At 35.7% G+C, this 21,940-nt stretch overlaps 1 protein-coding gene across 1 annotated transcript in view; it reads right to left on the bottom strand.

The window, feature by feature from the left end:
* Positions 1-2,666: 2,666 nt before the first annotated feature.
* SHTN1 (shootin 1) overlaps positions 2,667-21,940 on the bottom strand; it is a 75,554-nt gene continuing 56,280 nt past the window's right edge. The window contains exons 12-17 of the mRNA XM_026704835.2: positions 20,941-21,026; positions 17,084-17,190; positions 16,127-16,180; positions 15,063-15,174; positions 12,911-13,088; positions 2,667-3,208 (exon numbers count right to left, since the gene is read on the bottom strand). Coding sequence (XP_026560620.2) covers positions 3,004-3,208; positions 12,911-13,088; positions 15,063-15,174; positions 16,127-16,180; positions 17,084-17,190; positions 20,941-21,026 — 742 coding nt within the window. The 3' untranslated portion in view covers positions 2,667-3,003. The remainder of the gene's footprint in view (positions 3,209-12,910; positions 13,089-15,062; positions 15,175-16,126; positions 16,181-17,083; positions 17,191-20,940; positions 21,027-21,940) is intronic.

Raw genomic sequence — 21,940 nt, 5'->3', positions numbered from 1 at the left:
GCCTGTCTCTTGGTCGCGCCTCCATGCTCTGGACACTACGCTGACAGACATAGCAAACCTTCTTGCCACAGCTTGCATTGATGTGCCATCCTGGATGAGCTGCACTACCTGAGCCACTTGTGTGGGTTGTAGACTCCATCTCATGCTACCACTAGAGTGAAAACACAGCCAGCATTCAAAAGTGACCAAACCATCAGCCCGAAAGCACAGGAACTGAGAAGTGGTCTGTGGTCACCACCTGCAGAACCACTCCTTTATTGGGGATGTCTTGCTAACTGCCTATGCTTTCCACCTGTTGTCTATTCCATTTGCACAACAGCATGTGAAATTGACTGTCAATCAGTGTTGCTACCTAAGTGGACAGTTTGATTTCACAGAAGTGTGATTGACTTGGAGTTACATTGTGTTGTTTAAGTGTTCCCTTTATTTTTTTGAGCAGCGTATATTCCCTTCCTCATGCCTGCCTTCCCAGCTGAGCAATCAGAGCCATTCGTTTTCTAACAAGAGAAGTATTTCAGCTACTCTGAAATGCCATATAAATTGCATAGTTCTATGATTCCTGCTGCTTTTCTTAGAAGAGGCCTTCTCTGGTGAAAGTTCAGGATTGAGTGACTAAAAAACTTAAGTCTACTAACTCTGGAAGTCTATTACAGAAGATGACTATCTTGCATATAAAAAACTCTAAAAGTTTCCCAGTTTGAGTAAGTGCCTCACCTCATCCCATAACTAGTTCATAGTTATAAAGCTATGATTCAGAATCTCACATTGTCCTTCAACTCCCACATTCAGTTGCTGTTCCTCTGCCGCCATTTTCCTGTATCACATCCTGTTTCCTATAGAAGACTCATATTTGATTTTGTGCTTAATCTATTTTAGAGATATACTGTTTTTGAATCTGAAATGCTTCTATTTCATTCCGTCTATAATATAATAACCTGAAATTGTACACCAGTTTAGAATTAGGATTCAGCTAATTTCTGTAAACCAATTAACTGGATATGTTAATTATTGTTATTTAAAAGGTGCCATAATGTAAGAATTTACAAAGTATTCAGGTAGAAAGTAGGCACTTCTTGGCATTTTCTTCTGTCTTTCATAGAAGATAATGTCTCCTTTATGAGGCTCTCTGTTACAACATATTTATACATAAAGATCACAGAACAATGTTTCTTCTTCAAAGTACTGTTCTTCCTAAATGCCAAAATGCATTTTTAAATAATTCACAATAATTATGTGGTATCTGGAACAGTTCTTCCTTCTTATTTCTTGCATGGCTTGGAAATCCAACAATTGGCATGTCTTCCCAGAAAAGATTTCATGTGGTAAGTAGGGGGTACGTAGGAAGAGCTTTAGATACAAAAGCTATAAGAACCAGTTTGATCTAGTGCTTAAGTTACCAGGCTAGAAATCAGAAAACTGCAAGTTCTAGTCTCTACTTAGACATTAAAAACTGGCTGGGTTACCTTGAGTCAATCCTTCTCTCTTAGCCCAACACACCTAATGAGATTTTTGATCTGGAGAAAATACGAGGAGGAAGGAGCGTTAGGTATGTTCACTGCTTTAAGTTACTTACAAAGTAATAAAGGTGAAATCATAAGATCTAATTCTAAAAAAAAATCTAATATAAGCCCTCTGCCCCAAACTGGCCCCCAAAATAGGATTGTTTTAGAACTGACTTTTCATATTCTACTATTGCTTGCAGAGGAAAAAATAGTAATAATCATACTCCAGATTTAAAAACTATTATTATTGTAGTTCTTATAGTAAAAACAAAATAGTCTGGATAGCGGATGTGGCAGTGCTTGAAGACATGTGGAATAGAAGTCAAAGAACAAACTAGAAATACCTGAAAATAGAACATCTGCAGCCAAAGAAAGCAAAGGGAGTACCAACAGTAATAGGTTATTTGGATGCAATCTCAAACAACTGGAACATCATTTGAATACCACTGGCATTGACAAAAATCACCATCAGTTAAAAGGCAGCTTCACTTGGAACAACTTACATCCTACAACAATATATTTAACACCATCAAACAACATCTCCTATCCCAGGTCCTTGAAAAGGATTCGATACATAGATAAAAATGCCAAATCCAACCTAAACATCTAGTGGGCTGTGCAACAAACCATAATAATTTAATATACTATGTTATATTTATAATAATAAAGACCTGATAGTGATTCCACATTGTTGTTTATATGATAATATACCCTTAATATTATTAAACAATAACATCTATCCCAGGTTCTTGGGAAGAATTCAATAGAATTCAACAAAAATGCCAAATCCACTCTTAACAAAAAAAGAATTCAACAAAAATGCCAAATCCACTCTAAACATCTGAATGACTTTGTGACCAACCTAATAATAAGATACAGATTGCAACGGGCATTATTTTCCTGGAAAACTGTGCTAGGCAGAGGGTAAAGTTAGCCAGTTACAGATATTTATTTTAACTTTTATGCAGTTAAAATATTTTTTACTCAAAATTTCCTTCAACTTCAGTAGAATCTATTTCTGTTACTATTCCAGATTACACCATTACTATTATTATTATTATTATTATTATTATTATTATTATTATTATTATTATTATTATTATTCGTAGTGGCAGGCCACAAGTTTTAATAAGATTTTAAAGAATGGCTCTGAAAAATTCTATTCACTAAAAATTGATTTATGGATGGCAGTTGAATAAGAGCATGTCATATATTTCTTAAGGCTTGTTTTACTTATTTAAATTAGACTTAGCAGGCCTTTTGGTCAAATCATAAACAAAGAACTTATATAAAATAATATCCAAATAAATATTAACATTTTGCATAATCTAGTAAGTGAACACCATATAATCATTTAGAAGAAAAAACAGAGGAAAGAGGTATAAAGACTTTGGATTCGATATAAACACATTATGAGTAAAAAATATAGCCCTTTCCCATATTCATAAACACAACAATTGACAATCATTGAAAACAGAGTCAATGCCTTTCAGCACATCAATTAACAGAGAGAGCTGTCACTCTCTTTTGTTTTTTCAGTACTAGTGTCTTTATGAAGCTGTTGACCCTTGTTTTCAGTTATCTTGCCTTGATCCATAACTTTAGGCATTTGTTCTTTGATTTTCTCCGAATTGAATAGTACCATGAATTCAGCTTGCTTGTGTGCGTCAACAACCTTGTTTTTAAGTCCTGCATTGCTGGATAACCTAAAAAGCAAATTAAAAAAACAAAGAGAATGCTGCATGATTTTTAAAATATAAACAACAATCAAACCAGTTAGTTACAGTCTTAGCATGTGTTTGATATTCTACCACAGTTTATGAGTCTGTCTTTCATACCGCACACCTTTCTCACACAATTTCCAGCCAAGCTGAAAAACTGAATATAATGTTGACACCATCTCAAACATTTATTAACATAGTATAAGAAATGATAGTTTACTGTGAGGATGCAAAATTACAGCAAAACTCAACCATTCAGTAGCTATCGCTACTTCCTGTAAATTAAATCAGTGAATACAACCAGACATCTAAGATAATTTTTCCTAGCACCTAACAAAAATAATACTAGTCTGCCTATAGATTTCCTCTTAGTAAAAGGCAAGTCAGTAAAATGCAAATACAGTAAATCATTCATGAGTTGGCAGCAGTACTGGTTATTATGTTAATATAAAAATAGCTGGACTAAAATTAGAAATATTTGGTTAGTCTTTTTTTTTTCAGAAGAAACATCTCACTTTAGATATCAGCTTAAATAAAAAGTTTTAATGACAGTTGAACCATTTAACATAGTTATATCACTGACATTATATAATTGACACTCTTCTATTGACAGAATTAAGTTGTCACCATGTCAGGGAGATGGCGGCATATAAATTTAATAAATAAATCATTGACTTAGATGCAAATGTGTTTTACTAAGTTTATTAGCTTTCTTTCTATCATTTGAATATTATCTGCTTTGATTACTGTTTTACTGTTGTGAGCTTAAATGGATTTATTTATTTTAATTATTTATTACATTTATATGTCACTTGCCTTGCTATCCAAAGTGTTTCAGAATGGCTTACAGTGGTATAAAAGCACAAAATAAAAGCATTAAAACTAACAACACTTTAGTAAAGGGCTTTTGTCTCTATTAGCCATCTCCAGCATAGCGCACTCCCATTGGGGCTCCAAGCCAAGCAGCAGAGCCAAGTTTTAAGACCCTTCAAGGAAGAAGGATGGAGGCAGATCTCACCTCTCAGGGCAAAGTATTTATTGTCTATTATGCCTTTGAAGGTGATCTGAGAATTCTTTCTTAAACAGAATACTGAACAGCAAAGTATATTCTGAATTACAGATAACTACGCATTATTTACCAATTCCTATGGCAAAATTCTAAATATTTTAAGAATCATTTAAAGACCAGCTAATTTGCAATTTTATTTTGAGGAGCTAGACAGAGATTATTACATGACATAATGCAGTAGTAAATCACAAATATTGAAAGTGCAAGGATTTTTGGCATTGGTACCACAAGCTAGGTAGAATAAAGTGATGTGTTTTTATTCGCTTAGAACAATAAAATCTTGCAGTGTGTCATGCTAAGTGAAGTCCTGCTGATTTCCATGAATAATTCTGTATTACAGGGAAAAGTTTCTTCAATAAAAATGAGAATTTCATGAACAGCAAAAATGTTATTTCTCTTCAGTTAATATTCATGATTCAAACTATATACCCTGCCATCTAACATTAGAGTGTGAGACTAATTAGTTCAGGAACTGGCCTCTGACAGGTCCAGTTAGCATTTCCAATCTGCAATTGTTTAGGTTCAAATTGTGCAGAGCATTTAGCCTTGTTTTTTGTTTCTCCTGAAAATGGAAAGGGAAATATGTTTGACGTTATACTGAATGAAAGTTTGGAAATGACATGACGACAAGGCAGTTATTTTAGAAAATGCTACCTCCAAAATGCTGATTGCCACAACACTATCAAAATGGACAAAGCCATAAATGCCAAGGTCCTTTTTATTTCACTTTGGAGGTAACTATCTTTCAAATCTCAACAGCTGGACTATTTAACACAATCGAGTGAATCAGAGTCTAATTCTTCACTGGGCTCTCCATGGGAGGCCTGCATTAGTGGATGGCAGTCATCCAACAGCTGACACGCAGCCAAAGTCTGAGAAGCCTCTGTCATTCAAAATAAAAATGGATAACAGAGCAATCATATTTATCACCTTCAAGGACAGGAAAACGGGAGATGAAAGTCTGTCAATAGAACACAGTTTAATGGCAAATTCCAGTGATTAATAAGTTGTTTGTTCTAGCACAAAATCAGAAATTGCCACTTAGGTTTTCTCCGTTCTTCTTCACAGATACATATATTTTACATAACTGCTGTTATTTTTGAGGTAATAATATTGTTAAATATCATAAAATCTGTCCAAGGACTTCACTACTGATTTATTACATTGTATCTTGAACTGAAATTTGGCACAGTTATTGTGCAAAATAGATTTCCAAATTCTATAACAAGAGCAACAAAGCACAAATACCCTATGAAGCCTTGTTACAATGAATAGGATTTGAACAAGACTGGATCAGGGCGAGTTTCAGGCAGTTCTTAATTCTTTCCATAATAGTCTCAGTGGTGTTAAACTGCACTGTGCCGCTCCAGATTAACTCTTGGTCCAAATTAAATGATTGTTTTTATGTTAAAAAAGCTACTTCTTATAAGCTATTTTTATTGAAAAACCAAGGGAAAGGCAAACGATGAATTCTCTTTCAATCTGCTGCCCTCTATTGCTATGAATGATCCCACAGGCAGCTCTACCTACCATGTATTCAGTCTCATGCTAACTAAAAGTCTGCTGCCTTTAAAAAGTCCAATTTTACCTCTTTAACAGTTAACTAAATACTATACTCCTTTTTGGCAATAGTAGAATTTGTGGCTCCCCTGCTTTTGTTTTGACTCTGGGACTGTCAAAACAGGGATTTTTGGATTCCAGAAGGATATAAGGTACTAAGGTACATAGATTCCTTCATGAAGATAACACTAGAATGAAATCTCATTTCAGTTATCGCCAATACCCCAAATCCAACAGCATATTACTACCGTAAGTTCTGGGTTATTCAAATAATGACTAGACAGCCACAAATAAAAGACTCATTTTTCTCATCTCAGTGATGCCATTTTTTGTTCCAATTAATGACATCTGCATATCACCGATGCATCACTTTATATAAATTACTGAACAGACATGTCAATGGTTCCTGTCATGCTAAGAACTGGGTGACAATCCATCTCTAGTGCTAGAAGGGACATCAGGATCAAAATGCTTGTTTGATATTTTAGTTTCATGGAATAGTCTTATGAATTTTTATTCCAAGATCACTTGAACAAGAAAACATAGAGGCATGACTCTGACTTGCCCAATTTTAAAGTATTTTTCTGTGGTAACTATATGCATTCAGTTATTTTGTAGTCCAAAGGGCAGTGTTTTTTTTTTTAAAGGAAGATTCTAAACTTCCAGTTCATCCTGTTGTATCTTTCTAATATGTTGTTAAGTCTAATGGTCCATGAGGAGGCTACAGATGGAAAACCTTTGTAGTTGTATCTCTTAGACTGGGCTGTTTCCTGCAGTGTCAGTAGATAATTCAGTAGTGCTAAGGTTACAGCTGAGAGAAGGAGAGAAAATCCTTTAATTGTATAAAATCATCAGATTAAGTCTTACCCTGTATGTAGTTTGCTCTGTTAACTGAAATTGTTTACCAAAAGAAAAAAGGAAGAAGAGAAATATACCCTTCTTCCATTTTTGAAAAATGCCATGAACTGTCTTAATTTATTCCAAATAAAGTAATCAACTAACTATTAATATTATTTATTGTGTCTAATTTCTTCCAATAACCACACTGTGTGACAGGGATCAGGTGCATTCCAAAAGAGCCAGAGAGCTTTTGTGGCTGAGGATGGATTTTAGACATCAGATTCCTTTATTAAATATTTCAACTTGGTCTCCATCTCTCCTTTTTCATTTTTTTTTTAATTGTTTTAGTCTTTCTGTCCCAAACCTTCTACTCTACAGATAGCAGCCATAACTGAAATCAAGTTCAATAACATGGCCATTTTCATAGATCAATGTAGCTATGGTTACTTTTTAAAGAAGTTTGAGACTCATTCCTAATTGCACATTTGGTACATGAATGAAATCTTAAGTGGGTTCCCTGTTCTCTTCAAAGGGGAAGCACTTTATATAGAATATGCTTTAAAGAAATAAAAATGATCATAGTGTCCTTCAAAGCCACTAAAACAGTACAGAGCACTGGCAGGAAGAATGGATAGTATGGCAAAAGATCTCTTCATGCCTGTTGCTTATAAAGCGGCAGACCATTGCTGTCTTAGAGTTCTATTAAGAAAGAAGACAACTTAATTGCCAGATCTGGTAGATACCTGAGGCAAACATGAACAGTTCCTCTTTGGTCTAGAGATTTCCACAAAGTAAAAATGCACAGTGCTTATTTCAATTCAACACTGCAACACTTTTTCAATCCTTTATTTGATCCTGCCCACTGTAGGGCAGAATCTGGTGGGATTTCAACCCTCTGGTTTAGTTATCCTTCATGACTCTATTTTGCACCGGTACACAGAGTCACCTTTTCTCCCCACCAAAGGAACCAAGTTGGCAAGGAGCTCATTCAGTCTTCCTTTTAATACCCCAAACATTCCATAGCTTTATGGTGACATCTCTATCTTTTTTGGAACAAGTCTGACCTCTTGTCCTTTCTATGGGCAGCAAATAACTTGTTATCGTAGGAATAATAAAGAAGGGTGTTTATCATTAGCCTTTCTGGAATAACAGCATTTTGCTATTTAATCCCATGCTCCAACATACTAATCCTATCACTTTTATTGGATTTAAGTCTGCATAAGGGCAAAAGACTGCCATTAAATCTGACTCGTCCTTGCATTAGCTTTTGCTATACATTGCATATTTTAATCCAGATGAATTGGAAAATCCCTTTATATTCTATGTTTCTATGTGTTTTAGTAAATGCATACAGATAGACCACCATTTACAATCACAATTGGGACTGAAATTTGCATCACTATCCAATGCAGTCAGCAAGAGCACGTGACTCCCTTGCTTAGCAACAGCAATCCTGGAAGTTCCTATCAAAATTCCAAATTCATGGGTGGTTAAGCGGGAAGTGGGAGGAGTCCCAGTAAGGAATGTGGCAGTACTATTGGGGATGGGGGAGGCCCCAGGAGGCCTGGGACAGTATATGTGCATGTTCAGGGGGGGTTGCAATCTGGATTCTGGACCAATTTAGGGAAAGCATGCCCTTGACTCAGGGATTCCTTGATATGCTGGGGTTCTAAGGCTGAAAGAACTGCAACTATCCAAGCCTGACCTAGCAATACAGTGGAAAACCACCACCGTCTGGGAAACCACAGTCTTAGGAAACCGACATAGGCATCCTCATACTTCGCACTCCTAGGCCCTGCTACCTGCTACTCCACGACTCCAGCTGACCTCTGTTTTCTTCTTCCTCCCACTGCCAAAGAGATATGCCCGGTCTGGCTCTTGGTGAGGAAGTTGCTGGCCGCATAAAGTGATCTTTCCCAGGTTTTATGTGGCAATGGCCATATGTGACCTGAAGAAGAAAGTTTTGGGTGGCCTGCAGCTGCCTTGCAAAGGGTCAGCCGGGCATGCTTGGTCAGCAGTGGGAGAGAGAAGACAGCAAAGGGTAGCTAGAGCATCAAGGCCACAGAATTTAAAATAAGGGGCCAAAAGGACATAAGTGTGTGTGTATGCAGGGGAGGGAGTTGACATTCCCCTGAAGTCAGAAATGCAGATGGGCTGCCAAGCGGCTAAATTTTGATCACATGATCGTGGGGGCACTGCAACAGCCATAACTTTGAGAACCAGTCATAAGTTCCTTCTTTCAGCACGGCTGTGATTTCAGTCACAGTCCTAAGAAGTCAAGGACTATCTGTAGTTTTGTTCTTTTTTTGTTTGTTTGTTTGTTTGGTTTAAAGAGCAGCCATTGTAATGTTGAATGGGACTCAGGCTCATGAGTTGGGGTACTTCTTTCCATCTGCCAACACCTCATCTTTAATGTAAAACAACCATACACACACACAAAAAAGGAGTCATATAACATAAAGACCTCAGTGGAGGGCAAAGCTTTGTTGAACAATCTGCTTCAAAGCCCGACTCAAGTTTTGTTAAAAATGAAATTCTATCCTATTATGGGAAGGGGTTTGCTTATTGCTGTTATACGGTATAACATTTTGAAGTGCCACATATTTATTGCATGTCGGCTATGCCAAAAGGAGACATCATAGTTTAATGAAACAGCCCCACACTTTTGTGTAGCCCCGCACTATGTGAATAGTTCGCAAAAGCAACCTTCTTTATTTAACCACCCACAAAATAAGTTAAAGTGATCATGTCTCTTTTTTTTCCTCATGTCCATTTTGTGAAACATCTCTGCCATAAGCAGCTTGAACATTGAGTTAGCCACCTTGCTTCAGGGAACACTACTGACTTTCCGATGAAAACAATCACAAGTCCTGAGGTGATTTAAAAACAGACAAAGCGAATTATTTTAAAATGGAACTCCCTGACAATGACCAAGGGATCTTTAATTTTAAGTTATTTAATTTTAAATGTCATTATATTTAAATTTTTGAATTATTATTAATACTAATAATGCATTAAAATCAAATTTATCTGGATAGTAATATTAATTAATATCACTAATATTTAAAGTATTTACTTAACAGACCTCATGATATGCCATTTGTATGATGCTGCAGAGAAGTAGGGTACTGATGCAGCACCTTCTTGTTTCATCCATCTGAAGGAGATTATGGATTTTTGGTGAGCTACTTGCTTTGCTTCTTGTAAAAAGCATCAAACTAAAGAGAGACTAAACTGACCCCTTATAGTTATTAAGAAAGAAAGTCTGCAAGAAACTTGTTTTTCTCAAACCCCTCATAATGAAATAATAGAGCCTATTAGGTGGACTTTGAAACTAGGCAGCTTAAGAGCAGAACATCCAGGTGTTATTTATTGTCCAAAAAAATAAGAGCTACAAATTCTTATATAAGGAAATGCTCCCAATCCGAAATAGCAGTGCAACTTCACTAGATTCAAAGCTAGCATATTTTCTGCCCTTAAAGAACCAATCTCTCCCTCTCCTTCCCTCTCTGTCTATCTCTTCCATGTTTCTCGTATCATGCATTTTTAGATTATGACCCTAAAGGCCCGCCTTTCTTTTGTTCTTGATTTAAATGATTGGCCTTAGTACAGGAGTGAAGGAGGCAAGTAGTTCACAAAATTAAAAAACAGTGGAAATCAGTTTGGATAGACATTACCTAATGGATCTTTTTGCCATACTAATTTCATTTTAATCAATCCTGAACAAATGTTCAATGTTAAGAGCTTTTGTAATATTTCAGAAACCACTATAGGATCAAGGACTGTATATGCTTAGGTGTTTATACAATATTTGAATATTATTAGGCAAACCCTACATTATTACATGTAAAAAAGGTATAGATTATGATGTTTTTTTTTAATTTTTGGAAACCAGATAAACCCTAAAGATTCTTTTTGCCTCTTGCTGAATAGTCAGGCTGCATACTAAACAAAACATCATGTCTGCTTTTACTGCATCTGTCAGCTGATAGTCAACACAAGATCCTTTTCACAGTCAATTCACCACGCATTCTGGGAGACCTTGGCTCTACAATTATTTCATTTCCTCCCTTGCAAATGTAATTTCCACTTAGTTTTTTGGAATAAAAGGTAGACAAAAAAGGTAGCAGGGGTAGCAGAATATACTGATTAACATTATCTATTCAAAGAGGTGAAAATCTACAGATGAACAATGCCGTAGTTTATAGGAAACAAAAATCAACTCAGATCAGAACTAAATTGCCTTTTATATGGTTCAAAAGTGGTTAAAATGCAACCATGTCAAATTAAAGAAATTTAATCAGAAAGCTACAAAAAAAAAGTACAGGATTTTTTTTATCCGACAGTGCCAGTGATCAGGAAAGGAGATTTTCTTTTAACACCCAAATTTAGAAGCAAATAAAATAAAACCATGAAGGCAAGTGACAGAGGAAATAACTCCCTTTTCTTTTTTACAAATGATAAAAGCATTAGTATGGAATAAAGCAGTGCACGTAAATAGAAGTGAATTGAATTTCCACTTCATTTGTTGAGGTTTACCCCTTTGAACTATGAGATGCAGGCCTTGGAGAATGGGTGTTCCTTTTTCTACTGATAGAGCAGGAAATCAGAGGTTTAATTAACCATTATTATAACATTTGTCTCACCTATTTCTTTTTTCTTTCAGTAATAAACTGCCTGACATCCTGGAAAAAGGACCAAATGAAAACCTGAGAAGAGTTTCTTAAAAGCTGTGAATTGTTATAAAACAACTGACCCTCGACCGGATCTATCTGAAGTATGTATTTCTGAAGAGGGATTAACTCTTTGATGATAAATCAGCACTTTGAAAGAAAATGTACAGTCAGGTAACACCTTGTCCTACCGTACTAGGGATTTATTCAGCTAAACAGATGGAGGCTTCAAATGTCGGATCCCAACTACTTCAACTAGCTCAACAGCCTGAATCCCACTGATTAAGAGTTGTTTCGACAGCTGTGCCTCAAGCTGAGAAAATATTCATCTTCTTGGCAAATGTATGCTGTACTATGACTAATGAGATAATATTGCTACTAAATGTCTAAATTCAACTAGAGTCCTTGTATTATTTGGGTTGAGCAACTAACATGGCTGGAGATCAGTATCCTGGTAGCTGAAGTTGCAATTCTTATTTCCAAATTTTATGTCTTTCTTAATGTCAAAAATCAGGAACGCATCTCAAAGCTGGCACAAATAGAAGATTTGATGATGATTTGGGGTGATTTCAATGTCCCATTTTTGGGGTTGGAGACAGTTCAGGAATTCATGTCTGCCATGATGACCATGGCCATGTGCCAGATCATTACCAACCCAATCCAGATATCTGGCCACCTACTGGATCTGGTCTTCATATTGGGGCAGATAAGACATGATCTGATTCTGGGGATTTTTTTTCTCAGTGCCTTATTGAGGACCTAGTAAAAATGGATTGATGGGAGCCAGCAGTCTTCACAGTAACTGCTGCAGGAAGAGTAGATAAAAACAGTAACCAGCAGAACATCTGTTCAGCTTTGGTTGGTACACCACTCGCAGCCTTACCTGGAATAGAATGCTGTGAGGATGTTCACTCAGGATCTCATTCAGATTACTGTACCTCATTGTACACAAGGCTACTCTTGAAGGCCATCAGAAATGTCAACTGGTGTAAAATGCAGCAGCAAAACTAACAATTATGACATTTTTAAAAATTTCTATGTGCACGGATGTTAGGTTTACTTCACCACTATCATGTACATGTGAACCATTATGAAATGTCATTGCCTTGAATAAGACAAAGGTTTCAAAAATATCTAAAATCTAGTACAAATAAAATAGTGGCAAATGTAGGATGTAGGTGTAGGATGAGAGTGAAGGTTGGTTCTCTGAGCTTGTGGGTTGGTTTCTAAACATTTTGTTACCAGGCAAAGTAACATCTTCAGCGGAGTTTAAAGAATGTCAGTGTTCTTCTGTTTATAAGGGCTTCAGGTGTGGGTTGTCAAGTCTTGAGGTCTTGATACATTCAACCTAAAGCCCTTATAAACAGAAGAATACTGACATTGACATCCCCTAAACTCCACTGAAGATGTTACCTAGCCTGGTAACGAAATATTTGGAAACAAAACCACAAGCTTGGAGAATGAGCCTTCACCCTCACAAATAAAATAGTTCATAAACTCTGAAGTATGTAGCATTTGGAGATATCAACCGAAGTTATTACTTACTGAGTGACAACTGCAGAACTTGTGCTTTTGATCATTTTATGAGTCTGTTCATCCAGCTCTGAAGATTTGGAACTGAAGTTTGCTGCTAAATACTTTTTAGTCAATTCTGATTCTGTTCCAATGGAACCCAAAACTGGCATAGATTTAGATTCAGATGTAGCCAAAGTTCCAGTTGGATCTGAAATGTATAAGAGTCCGGCATCTGTGTTATATGTTGTTCACATAGCTTAAATCTATATATACCTTTAAATAATGTTTATACTCGGCATACAACTGCAGATCATTTATATCATTTCTAGTGTTCAGATCTCCTGCTAATATATTCCCAGTTGGGAACTGGGAATTTAACCTTGGGAATAAGATAATTTATTTCACCATATAATTCACTATTTTTTTCAAGTGTCGAGATACACTGTATAAGTACTGTGGAGAAAGCAATATGCTTGTAACCAAATAGAGCTTTTTCACCAAAGTTAGAGTCATGACCATAGAAACTTAGTTACTAGACTTAGAGACTAGTTAAGCAGGTTCTTTGAGGTTTACCTTCAGCCATATCCTTTGACCACCTCTGACCATTCCTACTCTTATCAACAGATGCTGCTTTACTCAAATCAGTGGGCCACAGATACCATGTTTTCTACAACAGTTTAACAATGTAAACTACATATTTTCCCCCAAAATGATCTGTTATTTAAATAGAAAAGAGGCACTATTTTAAAAAATGTAGTAGTTGAAAATTTTTTTTTGCTCTTTTGTACACCAATGTTCATCCAACAACATGCAGTTTTCACTTTCTTCCTTCATGCTTGCATTATTTGGAAATGCATGGTAATGGACCAGAGAAATGAGGGAGGGGACATGTTTGCATTTATAACTATTATCAGGGGAAAAATAGAAAACTTATTTCCTGACTATTTTTTAATTTGCCATTTTTTAGGACAACACCTTCCTAAGATGGCTTATAGAAACAGCAAAAACCTATACAATGCAACAGTTCTGCATAGCAATTTGCATAAAACAAAGTTGAAGATGGTGAGGAATGTGGTCACCAAGTTACTGAATGGGACACCTGGCCTGAAGATGACATTTTTGAAGGAGCTGCACTGGTTTAACAATTGACTACTAAACCTGGTTCAATATTTTTATTATGATACATAGTTGGACCAGAACCTCAACAGATTGCCTATCCTATCCCATTAGATTTATAGTCTTGGTTGATTGCTGAAGTATTGGGGAAGATCCTGCTAAACATGCTGAGAAATTCTGAATGCTATCTAATGGCTTGTTATTAGCAGCCCTTTTCTGGAGCAGTGCTCTTTTCTTCTTCCTGAAATTTAAGAAGTGTTTTCTATATTACATTTAAGCAGCTGCTGAAAATTTAACCTCTCTCCAGGTTTCCCCAGTACAACTGCGGACATATTTTTCCTTCTTTCCCTCCACATTTTAATGAATATATTTAGTTGAATATTGTTTCACATTGCATTAACTACTGTTCTATTATTTATTTTACTTAATAATTAAAAATGCTTTAAGATGTTTCAGCAGAAAGATTTACTAATTAAATAATGCAAACATAGTAAGGATACATGAGAAGAAATTTTACTGATCATTGAAAAGATCTATCCAATGGTACTCAATCTGACTATGCCAAATTTACAAAAAAAACCCTTCTTTTGAAGGGTATCTCAATGGGAGACACATTTGTATAGCTGCAAGTAGCCCTTTAATTTACGAATCTCAAATGATTTAGGACTATGTTGTTTTAGAAATATTCTTATCAAACGTCACAAATATATTAATGTTCCAGGCCATCCTGACACCCCTTTGTTATTATTAATATGATATCCAACTGTTAATGTATCTGCTCATCTTATCAACTGAAAAAGTTCATATTAGTTGAAAAAGTCACAGCAACTTTTATCACAATGTACAAAGGAGTAGAAGCTTACTTAGTAATCCAAGAGTTTACTAAGCAATACTGTGATGTTAAGAGCGCAACTATTATGAGAACACAAATTAGCTGAAAATATGATCAGAGCTCTGCCAAGTAATGAGGATTTGCATATTATAGTTTCGTAAGAAAAACTTGATTAGTGGAGTACTATTGAAAATGTAACACAATCCAGTTGCAGGTTCTGAAAACATTACTTACTGCTATCAGTTGTCACTTTTCTGAGTCTCAGAATTCTTTCTAATTCTGTTTCATTATCATATGTGTCAAGGGATTTTAAACTTCTGGAACTTGCAGATGTATTCAAAGTCTCCTGCAATAAAATATGTCGGTGAAAAATGACCACTATGAGAATCTAGATAACTTAATGGTAATTGTAAATAAACCCCACGCCATCTATCTCTAAGTATCTTCCAAAATTATGGACCAAGTTATGATGGCAGCGCAAAACAAAACATCTTACATATACAGCATGCAGTCTGGATTGTACCTACATACTCTTGAAAATGACTATGGAAACAAAATGAAAACACAGGATATAATTTTTACACTTGGCACATCTTTAAAGACTTAAGCAAAACAGCATTTAATTCCCAATGTTTCCTCCAATTAAGTTAAATCTTGCATTTTGTTAGTTCTTTGAATTTAACAGAGCAGTTATATTATTAGCAAATCAGTCCTTGCTATTGTGCTTGGGCTACAGATCTAGTAGCAAAGCGAATAGCATAAGCTGTTTTACATCATGCTTGAAATGGAACAAATGAATATCACTTTGTTTACCACAATTATACAGAGGCCAACATAAAATGCATAATTAGCACAGTAACAATATACATATAAGTATTTTGCTTTATGTCCCCTGATCCTATTCTTTCCATCTCACTGTGTTAATGACTAGGCTTGTGAGCGTATTAGAAGTTGGTTCTTATAAAGTACTCTTTTTAGTTCCAATACAGAAAAGATGTACAAGTAGCATATTACAGTAGATCTTATTATAGCTAGTACTAATATCTTATTCAGTCTACAGGCTGAGGACTTTAGATGGAATAGGGGTACTCAAATTCTTTCTGTAAAAGCCGCACAGAAACTGAAGAAATTAAAAGAGACACCCACAGATCTTATGATATCTGTCTGCATCTTTTTTTTTTTTAACATATGCCAAATATCACCAAAATTTTACCAGGGGAAAAAAACCCATAGTTGGCCTCCCTGCCTCTTTCCATCCCATTTCCACCCCTACCCTGCTAGATCGCAGTCCAATTTACCAGTATTCCTTTTAGTTCTGTCACTGCATTCTCTCCGGGTTTGGCCACCTCTGGCTGTAATTAAAACAAAACATTCATCTAGATGGATCTGATTTTGCAGATGTTAAATAAAATATTTAAGAGTCAGAAAGAAAGAAAGAAATCACATCTACAGAAAGAAAAATAAAAGTAGGATTCCACAAGAAAGTATCTATTTTGAAGGATAAGGTTTTGGAATGTAGCAGTTATATCTTAAATGAATCTTAATAGAATAAAGTTGGGCAGGAAGGCAGGAAGAAGAAAAGTAGGCAGAAAGTTGGGCAGGGTTTGTGTGTGTGTGTGTGTCTTTGTTTGTTTGGAATATTTTTGATTTTTTAAAAAAGAATGTTCTAACAGCTCGTTCAAGTATGGTTATATTTAACTGTAATAATACAGAATGAATTATAATGCTAGTGGTTTCCATTCTCCCCTGAAACTTAACAAAAACAACTTTTCTTGAGAATCAGCCTAAGAAGCTATTGAAGAGCAGGTGACTGACAAAATCCACACTTTTTTTAAAAAAAGTAATATCTATAAGGCTTCTACAGTTAAATAACTCAAGTCATTTTAATCATACACATATTTTTGCTGGACATAGTTTACTCTACATGTGCTAAGAGCTGATTCAGCTATGAGGATCAATACATTGTATTCTGAGTACTAGGATCTTATTCAAATCTAAGGTTTCTCGTATCAGAAAAGGGAATCCCATGAATTGGTTGGTGGTTTCTTAATATTATTGATGGCCCTAACTCAATCTAAGCAATTACATAAAACCCTGTCATATTAAATTACATAAAACCCTGTCATGTTAAAATAACAGATCAGAGCAGATAGGATATTCATAAAAAGAAAAGTTCAATTATAAGAAGGTGATAGCCAATTTCTATAGAAAGTAACCCCTCTCCCTCATTTTTATGTAAATTGTTATCTACCAACCTTTGCCCTAAAACGGTTGATTTGGTTAACAGGTCTAAGATGAACTCCTTTTTTAATTCTATCCATCATTTCTTCTACAGCTTGTCTCTTCAGATCCGTTACTTCTCCTGTTTCCAAAATAAAGTAAAAATAAATTTAGCAAATGCAGGTCTTGGCATGTTCGGGTCTTTTCCCGTGTAACATTGAGAGTATCTTGGTCACGTTTCGACAAGGTTCCACTCGCCATCTTCAGGCTGGTGCTTTTGGCTTTGTGCTTGTGCAAGCAAAGCGTGATCAGAGCTGCCGTCTCTCTATAAATACTGGTGGGGAGGATAGAACACACAGCCAGCACCTCAGCCACACAGGTTCTTATGAGAAAGCCAACCAATCTGCAAACATCAACTCCATCAACCAATCATGAAATAACAACACAGCCAACCAGCCTGCTTACAACAGAGCTAGCACACCACACCTCCCCACCAGTATTTATAGAGAGATGGCAGCTCTGATCAAACTTTGCTCGCACAAGCACGAAACCGAAAGCACCAGCCTGATGATGGCAAGCGGGACCACATCGAAACGTTGCCAAGATACTCTCAATCTTACATGAGAAAGACCCGAACATGCCAAGACCTGCATACCTGTACCCGTGAAAATCTACAAAAACAAATTTAGCAAATGTATCTACTTGCAGATAAGGTTGTGTCGTGCATCATTACAAACTGAGTTCTTTGAATATATAGTAACTAGAAGTGACCAGGTATTTAGCCTAGAGGACGCTTTAAATTTGAATTGAAACTTTAATGCTAAATTAAAAAAAAAATTGTGCAATTGCAGGTTTTAAGATCAACAAAGACAAAGATGTTGGCAAAAATATGAAGTCAAAAGATCATATAAGATTGAAGAATAAAATGGGTTTTGAGATTGAGAATAAGATAAAATATTTGGATATTAATATGACAAATATGAATTTTATGTTGTTTCAAAATCTTTGCATTAAGATCTGGAACAAAATTAAGAAGACGTGAAGAGGGGGAAAACCACAATTGCCATTGTCAGGGGGAATTACTTGATTAAGATGAATGTCTTGTCTAGAACATTAATTTTATTTCAGACATATAAGTGTTGACATCTGATGTATCACTTAAACAGTGACAGAAAGACATATCTAAATTTGTGTTGCAGGGAGAGAAAAACGTGAGTTAAATATAAGATGTTACAAGATGCAGAAGAAAGAGAAGGACTGAGCTTACCTGATCTGAAATTATATTTCTCAATCTGCTGTTTGGTCTGGATGAAAGAATCGGTGTTGCCAAGAAACAGGAGATTTTTAAGCTTAGAAGGGCATGATTTAAGATTTGGGTTGCATGGATATCTATTATATGATAAAGGTAAGGTTAATGTAGATTTTAGAAATTATCTGTTAGATATGCCATATTAAGAATATGGAATCTGAAAATACCTTTGAGACTCTTAGCATAGGAATTATTTTATAGAAGAGAAATGATCACTAAACATAAACGGCTAAACAGACTTACTCTCTTTAGAATTGGAATTTTCTTGAGAAGAATATAGAATAAAAGCAAAAAGAACTGGCAATAAAAGGATGTTCCTATCAATGGTTTTTGTATGTATAATTATTCAAAAGATTTAAAATAGATACAATAACTTGGTTTGAAACAAAGTAAGCTTGAATTTGAAACAAGAACTGTATACTTGATCGAGTTATTGCTAAAATGTATAAACTTCTTTTATAAAAATATGAAGGTTCTGGGTTCAGTTGGATATCAATCTTTAAAACCGTTTGAATCAGTGACATGGAATCAATTTTTCTCAGAGTTATTATCAATCTAGATTTTTGTTTCCTACTTGGGAGTTTCTTCCTTTTGGTCAGGCTCCAAGGAACCATTTTATATCTTAGTAACAGTGGTGGAAAGGTTTACTATATGTTTATTCATTTTGAGTTCTCTATTCAATGAAGACTGTCTCTGAATATTTATGTCCCTTTCTTTTTACTACAACTAGAAGCAAGAGTATCTTCATCTGTGCTACCTTTTCCCTTCATATGACACTTCAGCAAAAAGTGGGAGTACAGAATAACTTTCTCACTTTCAGCCATTTACCTTATTTACCAGAAAATCAGCCAACTTGAGAAGATCAGAGTGTATTTTATCTTGCTTTGTGTCAAGATAATTGAAGAGAATAGTAGTACAAAAGTCATTATACCCTTTGTATCTAAATCAAGCTTCCACAGGTTGTAGCATTTTCTCTTGTGCTCTTATTCTCTTTTCAGGAAGGAAGGAAGGGAGGGAGGGAGGGAGGGAGGGAGGGAGGGAGGAAGGAAGGAAGGAAGGAAGGAAGGAAGGAAGGAAGGAAGGAAGGAAGGAAATAGCTGTTTACAATCAATCCACTTGCCCTGAAGAAGACAGTAGGCAGTTGAATTTGCTCTGTCTTGATAGCACTGTGAAACCCAATAGGAAGATACTTCTGATATGTGAGAACAAGTAAGACACCAGCAAGCCTTTGGGGGCTTGCAACTGCCCCATCGGAGAAGGAAAACGTACAAGAACAGCTTCTTATCTTGTCTTATCTTAAGACCTCAGTCCTAATTGTTGAAGGAGGGAAAAGAAAAAAAGACCTAAGAGAATCATCATTTTCTTTGTTTATTAAAGAACAAAGCTCATCGATATCTCTGTAATTCTATGAATAGGTCTGTTAAGTCTGAGCAATAGAATCACTATCATCTTTGAAGAAGCAAGAGAAGCTTTCGACCTTGGCTGCCTACCCAAAGAAATAATAACTTGAAAGGATATAAAAATTTAAATGCTCATTTGGAATCCTGGGAAAATAATTATACAATTTCTTGCAAAATAGGTGCATGAATTTAATTAGTGAAAGTAAAGAATTTCATTCAATTAGGAATAGAAGCAGGCAGAAATATTATCAAAATCTTTTGCTCCTGCCAGCACCCAGTGTTTCCCAAAACAAAAGAATGGCAGCTCTGAACCAAGACTTCAGAGGTCTATCAAGCAAAATACTACAAAGACACAGAAATCTAACATAACATCTCTCCTTCTCTCCTTTCATCACTCTGTTGCTTCCTTTACTTTTTCCTTCATCCTCTCCAGAATCCAGAATACATTATCTTCCATCCTCCCTCTGTCTTCATGGCCTTTGTTAATTTAATCTTTAACACACTTTTTGTATCCATTGTGTTTCTTTCCTATCTACTTAAAACCCTGCAGCTCTCCAATCAGAATGGAAGATGATATCTATATCAAATATCTGTCTGTCTGTCTGTCTGTCTGTCTGTCTGGAAGGCTTGGTGGGAAACTACCACATTAGCATGCTGAAGAGTAGCACAGATTATTTTATAGGACAAACAATTTGATATGGAGAATACCAGATAGCCTGGCAGTCACATCTGGCCCCTAGGATTGCAAGTTGTTGCATTGTGGATCCTACAATAGGAGTGCTTTTAATTGTAATTCTATGGTCTGCCATAACACAATTGCAGTAGAAAGAAAGATGTTCAGAATGTGATGCTATGATTATCTGATTGTTCATCACAAGAAATCAGTCTGAAGGAATCAGCAGGTACAAACAAGGTTACGCATACTAATCAAACACAGAAACTCAGCTTCAGTATATTAGGTAGGCTGTATTTCACAGCAGAATCTGCTCCCTTGCGATTTAGAAATGTTCTGTTTTATATTTTTGAGCCCACCACCACAATTATTCATAGCAAAAAAACCCTGCTTGTTTGTATTGGCTTTCGGTGAATAGAAATGTTCTTAAAATTGGTTTGTTTTATTTAAAGTGCCTAGAAGGTGCAATATTGTGCTGTGACAAAATGATTCATTTAAAATACACTATACCTGATTGTTGTTGAGAAGAGGCTTTTTCTTTTTTGGTCAAGTTGCTATTTGGATGAGACTTCTTACGAATCATTGACATCAGAGACCTTTCAGAAAGAGAAGATGGGGACAATCACACAGCTTTCTCTTGAACATGACCCCAGTACTTAAAGAGCTTTTGGGATCTTAGCCACCTATAGTCCCACTGTCATAAGGACATAAATATTTCTGGGATTGGGGCCTGTTTCTATAACCCGACTTTGTGAAAAGAACTGGCATTAACCCACAAACAGCTAGTGCTTTTATTAACAAGTGTTCAAACATTGCCAGGTTGAGACAGAAATGTTGCACCTCCTAAAAATACAGCTTGTATATCATTTGTTTCGCTATTGCTGTTGTCAAGGCATAATGAAAAACACTCAAGATGTGAATATTAAAAAGGTAATGTGGCAGAGTGACATGTGTGACAAAATAAAGCTATTGTACAGAATAAAAAATTGAAGGGTTAGAATGTTAATGTGACACATTACTCTCCAGAGAACAATATTACCCAGCGGGGTACCTCTATAATGTCCCCTCCTTTCTACAGTATGTGTTTGCTGGAACAGGCCTACTGATAAACAAACAAAATGAGAATGGAAAATAAAGCCCTCACAGTATCCATGCTTGCATTCTATCTCCAAAGCATGATATTAATTTTAAACAGGCACTGACAAGTCAATATTTAATAAAATATGAGGTATTTGTTGTCAATTCTTTTCTTTTCTTTTCTAAAGGCTTTTAAAAGGGAGAAAACATTGTTATTAAGCATGTGAACCTGGTTTCCTTAGGTATCGTTCAAAATGTTAAAGAACAGGTAATGAATACATAAATCCAGAGTTTTTGAAACATTCTTGCTACCTGCAACATTTAGAAAATAAGTAGAATTTTAGAACTGTGAGAATTACTCCAAAGCATAAAAGTTAACTTGTGTTACGGTGTCATGCTGCATATATATTCATATATATATGAGATAAGATAA

This window comes from Pseudonaja textilis, chromosome 4 (genome assembly GCF_049901715.1).
Source record: "Pseudonaja textilis isolate UNSWEBS1 chromosome 4, rPseTex1.2, whole genome shotgun sequence".
NCBI classification, from domain to species: domain Eukaryota; kingdom Metazoa; phylum Chordata; class Lepidosauria; order Squamata; family Elapidae; genus Pseudonaja; species Pseudonaja textilis.
Note: the sequence above shows the minus strand (reverse complement) of the source record. Positions and strands in the feature narration are given on the sequence as shown.